This window comes from Fundulus heteroclitus, chromosome 13 (genome assembly GCF_011125445.2).
Source record: "Fundulus heteroclitus isolate FHET01 chromosome 13, MU-UCD_Fhet_4.1, whole genome shotgun sequence".
In the NCBI taxonomy this organism is placed as follows: Eukaryota; Metazoa; Chordata; class Actinopteri; order Cyprinodontiformes; family Fundulidae; genus Fundulus; species Fundulus heteroclitus.
This window is the reverse complement of record NC_046373.1, coordinates 24,910,930-24,922,582: the sequence shown is the minus strand read 5'-3', so window position 1 is coordinate 24,922,582 and position 11,653 is coordinate 24,910,930. Positions and strand designations below refer to the sequence as shown.

General features: G+C 39.2%; 2 protein-coding genes across 3 annotated transcripts; one reads left to right on the top strand and one right to left on the bottom strand.

Annotated features, from left to right (window-relative positions):
* Positions 1-158: 158 nt before the first annotated feature.
* rps18 (ribosomal protein S18) lies at positions 159-3,936 on the top strand. The gene is made up of 6 exons (XM_012856365.3): positions 159-283; positions 878-976; positions 1,094-1,180; positions 2,393-2,494; positions 2,660-2,751; positions 3,816-3,936. Exons 1-6 carry the CDS (start codon positions 281-283, stop codon positions 3,889-3,891), a joined length of 459 nt encoding a protein of 152 aa, XP_012711819.1. The 5' UTR covers positions 159-280; the 3' UTR covers positions 3,892-3,936.
* A 1,025-nt stretch (positions 3,937-4,961) lies between these two features.
* On the bottom strand, positions 4,962-10,355 carry LOC105920737 (E3 ubiquitin-protein ligase RING2-A). 2 transcript variants are annotated; one of them, XM_036145473.1, is made up of 6 exons: positions 10,226-10,355; positions 8,576-8,736; positions 8,105-8,329; positions 6,949-7,269; positions 5,416-5,656; positions 4,962-5,315 (listed from the first exon to the last, which is right to left on the bottom strand). In XM_036145473.1, the coding sequence occupies exons 1-6, from the start codon at positions 10,301-10,303 to the stop codon at positions 5,166-5,168; spliced, it is 1,176 nt and encodes a 391-aa protein (XP_036001366.1). In that variant the 5' UTR covers positions 10,304-10,355; the 3' UTR covers positions 4,962-5,165. The 2 variants fall into 2 exon arrangements, with proteins under 2 accessions (XP_036001366.1, XP_036001367.1); XM_036145474.1 differs by having other exon boundaries at positions 8,114-8,329.
* Positions 10,356-11,653: the final 1,298 nt, after the last annotated feature.

Here is an 11,653-nt window from a genome sequence, read left to right as displayed (position 1 = left end):
TCCGCTTCAACGACACCAGCAATGAAAACGAATTTTGTGTTTTTTATAAAACCAAACAATATGTCTAGTACATACATGTGAGTTGATTATATACTATTAAAACGAATAAATGTAAAACAATAAATATATATATTGTTTAACGCAAATTAGTTTACGCTAAGTAAACTCGTAGACTTAGCCGGACTCACTAAACACGACGGACCAATTTCCTTTCAAAAAACAGAGCCAAAGTCTCGCGAGAAAACAGTCACTTCCTCTTTGCGCGGAACCCACTTCCAAGATGGTGAGTTGATTTTCTTCTGACCCGGTATGGTTTTAAAATCCGTAATCATCGGGGTTTTTATCCACTTCGCTTGTCGTGTATTTATCCGTTTTGAATTCTACACATCGTGTGGGTTTAAAATAACGTAATATCGTTGAAAGATTTGCCATCGTCTTTGAAATATTGGACCCTAACCCACCAACGCTGGCTAGCAATATACACTAAAGCTAAGTAACGTCAACGCTTGCAATGCCTCTCTTTTTCCATTTCGCTGTCTGACCAAAATAAAGTTAAAGAACTTATAACATATGATATTGTTATTTTGATGTCCAGTCGTATTTGTATTGCACATAGGCAACACAATATATTGAGGCTTCAGCTGCTTAGCTAACTAGTTAGCATTGCCAAGGAAAAGCAAGAAATAGAAGCGTGTTACTTCCCTTAAGACTTGCAGTTTTGCAGATCGTTTAAACAAACGAGTTGTTTAGCTAAAGACGTATTCTTTAGAAACCTAATTGCTTTTAATCCTGTAGTTCTATTGATCGGATTCAATCTTTGATCATTATCATCATCAATTCCTTTTGCTTATGTTTTACCTGCTATATATGATTTCAGTCTCTGGTCATCCCTGAGAAGTTCCAGCACATTCTTCGTGTTCTCAACACGAACATTGATGGAAGGAGGAAGATCGCCTTCGCCATCACTGCCATCAAGGTGTGTTTGAGAAGATTCATCCTTTTTGTAGTGTGTGAACGGCGTGCTTGCTGCTCTTGGTTACTAATGAATCTGTATGCAAGACTAACATTAAATTACTGTGTTGTCTGATTTAAGGGTGTAGGCAGACGCTACGCTCATGTCGTCCTGAGGAAAGCCGACATTGACCTCAGCAAGAGGGCTGGAGAGCTCACTGAGGAGGAGGTAAGGATTGCTGTTTACTAAAAATCATTAGTTCCTAGTCTGGCTGATTAGGTCTGTTGAATAACTAGCACACAACTTGCTAAATTAACCGATGGGTGTCTTGAAACTTTAAATTTTATTTACTTTCACCTAAAGGTTGGGTAATTTCTCTCATTAGTAAGCAACTCCCAATGTCAAGTTGCATTTGTTTTTACTTATTTCAGGTGCAAAAAAAGTGCCAGGGTTTTTTTCCTTACAGCCCATGTCAGTTTGCTCCTGCCTTCTGGTTATTTTCTACCCATTCTGACCATTATTTGAATGAATTTCTTTATATAAACTCTGTTGTGTAAAATGATGATAGAAACTGAATATTTACATCATATTTTTGGGGGATATCTAAAAGCTTAGTTGACCTGGAGATCAGACCCACAATCAATGCAAATGGTGCATAATGTTGTCTGTGAATTTTTCTTCTTTCACTTTTGTTTTTTAGTTTCTGTATAGTTAATCAAGTTATTTAATCGTCTGGTGCAAGGGTCATGCATATGGGGAGGAAAGGGGGGTAGATCTGGTCGAAATGGAGATGCAAGCATCACCAGCTGGAGTGGTGGTTCGCCAGTATTGATCATCTGCGGCTTCTCCGGGCAGCACAGTTACGATCTACTCAATGGACTCAACAGTCCAGCTTGGTTGAAATCAGGGCGCAGTTGATCTTTGCACTCCCAGTTGCCATATGTAGACGCTGGCCGTCAGTGTTTTTGAGCTGTGCTTTATATAATGAGTGCTCTTTAAAATGAAATTGAAATATTAAAACTAAGCAGCTTAGATGAGGAGAAAACCCCGGGATGGCACTCAGTATTCAGTTTTGCCATTGCAGCAACCGTGAACTGGCTGGAGCTCAGGAACACCTTGTTCCAGCGGCGAAGAAGGAATAACAAGTCTTCAGTAGGCTTGTGGTTCATAATGGGTTATTAACTTTTTCCTTTTAACTCGGTAAATAACCAAAATGATAGAAATGGTTTAAAATTAAAATAACTTGGATTTGCTAGCTCTTATTTTTAATTGATGGCTGTATCTTGAAATTAGTTTTAGTTAGTGAGTCTCTATGTTGTTATATTTCAGCTGAATGCACAGCAATTTCATGACTAGCAGTAATTTAAAAAAGGCTGTTCTTGTTAGAACTGAAATTAACTCAATTATTGGATTGTTTTTAAACCTTGAATCTTTTTTCAGGTTGAGCGGGTAGTGACCATCATGCAGAACCCTCGCCAATACAAAATCCCAGACTGGTTCCTCAACAGGCAGAAGGACGTCAAGGATGGCAAATACAGCCAAGTAAGTGATCAGCAGTACTGAGAGTCAGCGCGGACTCACATAAGGAACCATAACATCAGATGTAAAGTTTAGTTCAGTACTTTGAATTGTCTTGTTACTGAAATGTGCTCTACAAACTTGCCTGGATACCGTTTAATTACACACCACCTTTGTTTTGACCTGCAGGTCCTCGCCAACGGTCTGGATAACAAGCTGAGAGAAGATCTGGAGAGACTGAAGAAGATCAGGGCTCATCGTGGTCTCAGGCACTTCTGGGGGTAAGATGTTGTTTGAAAGTGTTTGTCCACTGAGGACAAACATCAGCTCTGCATCAATACATCTTGTTCACCAGAAGCAGCTGTGTTCTAACACCAGCCTTGATTCTGATGATGAAGCTGAGGTTAAGAACATTGTTGCCCCAGACAAACCAACGTTTTCTGTGGAAGTCTGAAGAGCAGCAGATCAGCTCATGCTTCATAAAACTACAGATGGTGAACAGATGAGCGATGCAGAGAGAGCCTTTCCTGGAGAAACTTGAATTGTTCTTTGTGGAGTTTGGTGTCTACATAGAACAGCATGCAGTGGGCTAAAAAAAAAAAAACAAGTTCTATAAAACACTGTTATCCCCCTAAAAGTTGAGCTTTTCTACAGCATGTTCTAATAAAAATGTCTGACATTTCGAGTGATATTATATACCTGAACCTTTTTTTGGAGATGATTATACAAATATTCATTCTAATTGTTCCACTGTGTTAAGGCTGAAACTATTGGAATGGTGATTAATTTATTAAAATAATTACTTTAGTAATTAACTGCAGTATACATAGTCTAAAATTGCAATTTGCTGGCAGAGCAGTCTTTGAACAGTAATTAAGTCAGAACTGTACAAAACATGAAGATTTTGCATTTAAGAAAACGTTGTAAATATGTTCTGTCCAGAACTCAAGCGGTATTTTAGCTTTAAGCTTTGGTATTTGGTTCAAGTTCTGTAATTTAAAAAACAAAACAAAAAAAAAACACCCTTTGCTATCCAATTAATAATCTGTTAAAGTCAAATTGATCAGTGCATTTAAAATGTCCAATGTGTTTTATCAAAATTCCTGTTATAGTAAGTATCTATTTGGACTTAATTGATCACTAAAATAGTAGCTGTAACCCTAGTATTTGGACTTTACTGTACACAGATTTCAACTTTTTATTTTTGCACTTCAATGACTGCTGTGAAATTGAAATAATCAACAAAATAATCAACAAAATGGTCTGCTCTAGTTGCTTTTCTTGACTTGCAAAGATTTCGTAAAACTGGTTTAACTTTTGCATCATCTCTTCTCTCCCCTCACAGTCTCCGTGTGCGCGGTCAGCACACAAAGACCACCGGCCGTCGTGGTCGCACTGTTGGTGTGTCCAAGAAGAAGTAAAGTCCCCTGCTTCCCTTTGTTTCAATAAAACACCACAAACATCTACCTGTCCTGTTTTTTTTTTTTTATTCCTTTTTTTTCCAATTCAAATACCGATCCTGAAATCGGTTTAAATATTCTCAATTGTTCAGAAAGTGTATTTTATAACAGGAATAATATCGCATTTAATTTACCCATTCCACAAATTAAAAGTAGGTAAACTATGGCTGCAGAAAATATAAAGTGCAAAGAAATGAGAGAAGCAGAGTTGAAATTCATCAACTCGGGTTAAGCCTTAAGAAAAGGCCTTTGTATGGCTTTTTGTCTTTCAGGCAAGTGTAGAAACATAATGTGGTATTAACTAAAGCTAGTCAGGGGTGAAAGCTGATGTACCGATTATACATCTGAAAAGGATTAAAATAACTACTGCACTCGTAAAATGTTTGCAATCCCTTGTGTCTCCTTCCAGTTAAAGAAAATATCCAAGGCTTAAGACATGGGTACTCTAAACACAATTAGGCAAATCTACATTATATTACAGAAAAAGCTAAAATATACACGCCTCCAATATTCAGAGAGCTGATCCTGCAAAAGTTTCTTGTTCACACATTGAAAGGTTACAGCTAGGAGTCATTACTAATGAAAATGAGTAAATGCAACACAGTGAAAGCTGTCGACTGTATCAGGAGAAAGACACGATGCTGACGGGAGCTTCAGTCATCTGGTCTGGTCAGTTTATAAATGACTTAACCTAGATAAGGTTCAAAACTTAAAATGTTGCAAGAAAAACGCAAATGTGGGCAGGACAAATTTTCAGAAGGCATTCCCTGGAACTTCATTTGGGTTGATCTATGCCTACTGAAATACCTGTCATCAGTCAGTAAATGAAAAACATTAGAAACGAGTAAATATGGAAAGAACCGTGAAATAACTTCAACTGTAAATAAAACCTAAACTAGAAAGGGTACATAAAACATGCTTGGAACAATAAACATTTACTCAAGACAATTTTTACAAACTAGGCATGACAAAATGGTGTGCTGGAAAAACGCTGACCAGGCTGGATTTTATTAAGCAGTAGTTTAAGTCAGTTTTTTTTTTTTTTTTTTTTTACACTGCGGTAGTTTCTATTTTCTGTTTATAATCATTTCCTTCAACTCAGGTCAGCTGTCAAATGCTTAGAATAAAAATAAGTTTGCAAGTTAAACCAAAAAAAAAAATCCAAAATTAATTTGAGATTACAAACAGAAACCGACGACGTTCTTGGGCAGCCGACCAATAAAGCGGTTCTGAACTCATCCGTCCTGTGGAGGAGGGGACTTCTGCTGCTGCGTCGCTTGAGGCTGCGGCTGCTCCTTGGTCGGGGCGTAATAAAGCTCCAGTGGCTTTCGGACCTTCCAGTATTTCTCGTTGACCAACTCCAGAGTCAGAGAACCGTTGAGAGTCTGAAGGGAAAGAAAAAAACGGGTAACTGGTCAGCAGAGCTGTTTTTATGCATATATGATCCATTTATACTGAAGGTGAGACTTGACTTTGGTTACTCACTGAAAACTGTCCTCCCCTCGTCGTTATGTAGATGGTGTATTGTTTCTCACTGACGTTATTAAGACTTGACCCGTCTCCGCTCCTTGACGTTCCTCCACTTTCACCTTCTCCTTCTGCTCCTCCCTCCTCTTTTCCTCTGTTCTCCGTCTGTGCCTCGGTCCGTCTTTCTTCGAGCGCGATGCGCAGCGCCAGGTACTTTGACAGGTGGTCCACGGTGGCGTTGGCTGTCGTCTTTACAAATCTGTCAGAGGAAGAAAAGAAACCGCGTTAATGATGCTGGGATGTTAAGACAGCTGGGCAGGTTTCCTTAGTGCTCAATAGTTCGTCACTGAGGTTAGAAACTGATGGGCAGATGTTTTGGGGAGTTTATCACAGAACTTTGATCTAAAAGGGTCTTTAGTGTCACTCAGAGCAGGTTTCTGTCCTACAAAGGCCCGTTTAATTTTCCACCACTCTTTGGATGCATTTACTTAAGCTCAAGGAAATGTGACATTTTGAACAACACGTACAAAATGAATTAAAACAAATCAAACAACCTCACTTCAAATAATTAACTGATGGCAGTAGACGGACTCGATTCACACAGACATTTAGCAGTTATATTGACCACTCGACACGCTTTACACTAAAGCCAATTTCACCCAATGCACACATTTGTACAATGATACTAAGATCAGTAGGCAGGTCATGTGTCTGGAACTTAGAGCTGGACGATAATTCAACAACAATATATCGATGATAAAAAAAAAAGGGTAAATAAAAAGTCTAATAGAATAACAGTTTTTCTTGCTTTTGTATTCTAGCCATGTAGGTTAATGCTACAGTCGTTACATCATCCCAACCAATCACAGACGCAGACCCAGGAATGCTCCGCCCCCTTCAGAGAGTTCAGAGAGCGTGCATTTTTCATTTTTTAAAAACTTACAGTTTTGGTAAAAAGTTGGTTGAATAAAGGGTTGAGTTTGAATTCAGTGTTTATGTGTTCTGCATCTAAAAATAGGTCACTCTTTAATTATCAATTTCCCTGTCCCAGCCTCGGTATTTATTTATATATTTATTTTTATGTTTTTTGTTTTGATTTTGTTTCTGACATTCTGTTTTTTACCCTTCTGTACGGTGACCTTGAGTGTCAAGAAAGGCGCCTTTTAAATAAAATGTATTATTATTATTATTATTAAGCAACAGCATAAAATGGTTAGGGCCGCACTTAAAATACATGTTTTAAATTTGTTCATAATCATCGATATCGATCCGAAATGATTTCTATATCGTCCAGCCCTACTGGAACTGATCCCGCAACTTTGGGATTGCAAGACTCTTCCTGCTGAGCAAGTCACCCCAAACAAATGAAATTTAAAAATAAAAGGAAACTATGAGAAACAGTTTTCTTTGCTGAATCAAAATTGTGATTGAAAGTTCAGCTTATCTCACCAAAAATACAAAGCCAGGCTGAGACATCATGTGTAACAAGCACGTGTTCTAAGCAGCATGCAGTGAGGTCTTTGGATGAACCGTGACATGACCGGGTCTTACCTGGTCTGGTTGTAGTCGTTGGCATGGACCAGCTGGGGGTGTGGCCTGAACACCAATTCGATCTCCGAGGCCGGCCCCTCCTTGTGGCGCCTCAGCGGAGGAGTCGGGCTCCCGCTGTCCGCCTCGGGGCCGGAGCCGTCGTCGGAGGCTCGCTGCCGCTTGCGGCTCGGTCCGGCCTCTGGGGGAGTTTGGCCCCTGGGGTGAGGAGTGTTTGAGGGGGCCGAGTCGTGGGACAGGTGTGAGCGGGAGTCGCCGTTATCCTCCCCGCCGCTGAAGGTGGTGTTGTCGCTCTCTTGAGTGGGCTTCTTTACTCTGTGGTTCCTGTGAGGAGGAGGCAAACGCATAAACAAAACCCCAAACTGAGAAGATAGTTTTGAAGTGTGTATCACCCTTTTAAATGGATCAAGATGTTTGTTCTCGTAATGTTTCTCTATTAGTGCACAGCAACAGCTCATATAACATTTTAGATGAAGAGGAACGTTGTGTGTGTGTGTGATGCAAACTGCTAACACTAGGGGGCAGCAGGAGGCTGAAGTGAAGCCAGAGACCATATGATTTGAATCTTGACATCATTTTCAGCAATTGTTACAGAAATAAAGCAAATGCAAAGTCATTATTTCTTATGGTGATTCGGAAATAATCAATATTAACAAAAATCAAAGAATTTAAAATCCAACTGACAGTCTGTGCTTGTAAAACTTTAGAATTAGACCCTTTTTAAAGATGAAAATGTAGTAAAAGAAGAAGTGGTCAGCTGAATGTGTTCCGGACCTGCTGGTATTCCAAATCTTTATTTGACTTCCTTGTTCTTTGGATAAAAGGAAAGACACATTTTCTGACGGTGCAGCTACAAAAGCAAAAACTGGAAAAACTCAAAAGTCCCTTACAAAAGATAAGAAAATGGTTCTGAGGGTTATTAAAATTGCAGCAAAAGCAGCCCATTCTCTTCGTGGGTGTCTGTAAACATAAATCTACACCTAAATGCTTATAAGTTTGCATCACTTTTCACATCTGATCTGCAAACATATGGGGATGGTCACTTAAAAAAAAACTGGACAGCAATACTGAAAAAAAAAAAAAAACCTTGGGGGAAACTTGGGGGGCTAAAAAAAAACCTGATTGCAATACATCCCCCTGACAACCTGTCCTCCCCCACCTCTCGGACCTGTAGCGGGCCTGTTGGCGGAGCCCCTCCTCTATGCTGGAGCTCAGCGCCTCCTTGTTGTGCAGCCTGTTGAGCCTCTCCAGGACGGTCCGCTGATGGGCCTCGTACTCGTCGCGGCTCGGGTAGATCTTTGAGATGAGCGCGTCAAAGTTGGAGTCTCTGCGCAGTGAACGTCTGGAGACCAGTTTCTTCCTGCAGGTTGGACACTCCTTGTTCCTGAGGCGTCATAAAAAAACACACTGTAATATTCTCAAGTACACTGCAATCAATGTCATAAATTACACTTAATTACACAAGGATATATTAGATGAGATAATTTTTATTCAATTATAAACTCCATAACAAAGCACACGATGAATTAGTGCCTAATGGTATAATGATCCTGATGATGATTCTTTAACTAAACAACTGCAGCAATTTTTCACCCTCCAGGACTTAACAGCCAGTGATAGTTGTGCTTACCCGGATCGCAGCGCCGTCACAATACAGTCGGAACAAAAGCGGTGCAGGCACTCTTTGGTGGTCATCGTGTTCTTCAGCATGTCCAGACAGATGGGACACATCAGCTCACTGTGCAGCGAGCGCGGAGACACCGCCACTTCGGTCCCATCGACGATGGCCTCCTGTGTACGCAGAAAGGTTCGGGTTTATTCTGTTTCTTTACATCGTCACAATTTACAAGAAGTCTAATGACGTCTCCAATCCAATTCATACAGTCTGGTATATCATTTAATTTTAGGTAATGTCAACGCAGCTCATTTAAATCCAATCGTATTGTGATTTTCAGATGCAATTATAAACAATCCGGTTTAGTTGAAATTATAATGTGACACAAGCCAATTTAGCTATTGTTTAATGTCATTTGCTAAATAAGTTAAACATCCAAGCAGCAAAATACAGCAAAACTGACACATTTCTAGGGTTGGACTGATTGCAGGTTTATGGCCGATCACCAATCTTTAAAAATCCTGACATGCCGATTCTGATTTTGACCAACACTGTTTTTTTTTTTGTTTTTTATTAACTGACACTGTCGCTTGTTATAAGATCATAAGACATCTTCAATATTTCAAACAAGACATCTTCAATATTTCAAACTTCACTTGAAAAACATTAATCAGTACCCGTGAAGCAAAAAAAAAAAAAAGAATATGAATCAAAAGTTTAGAGCGTTGATGGTGGATGATTTTCAGACCACTGCAGAGGTGGAATAGATCTGTGTCACATTGAAATATCGGCTGATCACCGAGCTCCAAAAATTAAGGAAATAGTGGCCGATCAATTGGTGCACCCATAATTTTTAAATCAACTAATGACTATAATAGATGCACCATTTTATGTTGTAATTTTCATAATCTAGGGCTGGATCTGTAACTCAGATTTGGATGACAATTATTCACTCTTTATTTTTATTTTTCATTGGTTTAGGAATGTTTCTTTTCAAAATCAAAAAGACTGTTAGCAGTAAATAGTAAGTTAAATTAATATGCACTTTACTAGCAGGCTGCGATATTTGCACCAAAAAGCTATAAAAGCTTTAGCCCTGACACTGGCCCAAAATTACATACAAAAATATTCATTGTATACATTCTCCATTACAAATGTCAACTAGTAAAGTTTTTTTTAAAACCGCATCAAGTCGAGCAACAGTAGTTTAAGCAGATAACAGAGGCAGCAAATTTAGACCACAGATGCAAACATTTTCATCCCATCCAGGTAGTAAATTCAACATATTACCAGAGTAAATGCGGTTTTGAAGTGACAAATATTCTCGACTCTGGCTTTTTCTATTACTCATTTCAGAAAAAAAAGCATTATTTTCAGTTTTGACTAAAACTTTAACCAAAGATGGCTCCAGGTCAGTCGGTCATGGTAACACACTGTTCTATAATGTCATACACGCAGATCAGTTGTCTCCTTTAACACAGGAAACCTTTGTTCACCCAAACATAGCAGAGGTGTTATTCTCTTTGTACTACACCCCTCTAAAGGAAGTCGACCCCGTTAAACCTGTACGGTCAGATCTCTTTTAAAACTCAACAAACATCTGCACGTATGTCACTTTTCAAACACATGCGAGGGTCACGCATGTGTTTGTTCGTTGCAGCTTACCTGAGGGCTCCTGTGCAGCTCGTAAAGACTCAACTCCCAGGTCTTACTTGGAGTCTGGACGTTTACAGGAGCTGCCATGCCTGCTGCTTCCCACAATCACTGAGCTGAAATAGACGAAAGAAAAAACAGAGACAGTGTTTGATTGCCTTGGTAAAAACAAACATCCAATTCTAAATGTTTAAGCTATTTGTTCCGTCAATTACAGCTTTCTGGACAGCTTTGGCTGCATTTACTCGTGCAAACATTTAACAAGTTTGATGGCTTTCCAAGCTTGAAGCTGTCCTTTCTGTGTTAAGCTCAACAACCACATTGTACATTATAGGATTTATTAACAATCACAAAGACCAATGTATAAAACTTTTACCACAGGACCATAATTTGTTATTAGAGCTGCACAGCATATTTAATCACAATCACAAAGGACTTGTTAGAATTCGGTATTTGGTAGGTTATTATATTTCCATAGTTTTGCTATCCACATTATGAACATTTTAAAAAGTTAAAGATGCTCTACTTATAGCGGTTAAGTCTGTTTCACACTGACTGGTAAAGCAAAACAGAAAACAGTGATGCGCTTGAACCGCCAACATGTCAATGAAACTGTCAGAATGTCACCAGAGGCATGTTTTGGCCGCTGTTAAAAAATACTCAAGAATTTGAACAACAAAGGCAAAGAGTGGACACGCCCCGTATTTTTTGGCATCCACTTTTAAGAGTCACAACACAAGCACGTCCAAACCAGTTACTCCTCCCAGAGTGGCGCTGAACACAAGCAGTAAGCTAATAATACAGCAATATTTAATGATGCTACCCAAGCACGATGCAAATTGCCACTTGGCAGGTGTAGCGAACACACATTAGTCTGCAGGTTAAACCTCATAAAACACAACGATGAGCCAGTCGGCCATGTGAACATTAAGCGGTGGAGGCATCGGAGCTTTTGTCCAGACGAGGTTATTATAGTTAAACATCTTTATTGTCTTTGGAGTTGAAGATGCTGGAGATAAGTGTAAATTGTGAAATTCAGTGTGTGATGTACAATACTGCGCGAAAGCTTTAACTAACCCCCATTCTAATATGCTTTCTTTCCAAGGTGCCAGACATTTAATCTTTGAGAGTGGTCTTAGTTATTAGTTCTGTAGGCTTTTAGTACCTGACTGTGACAGCATAGTGTGTGGCAAAAGTGCTTAAAATGAGAAACGGAGGCTAAAGGTAGGAGTGTCTGGCTTAAAAAAAGATCTACAGCAGAACCTTAAAAGCCACGTGTGAATAAATCAGAAAAAAATAATAATAGCAAAATCAGGACCTGAGGGATACCTTCTTCAGTTGATCATATAGTCTATGTTAACTGTACAGTAAGCAACTTCCGATAAAAAAATAGCTTATCGGTGCTTAAATTCTGTTATTTCTATGAAACTTTCATTTTTG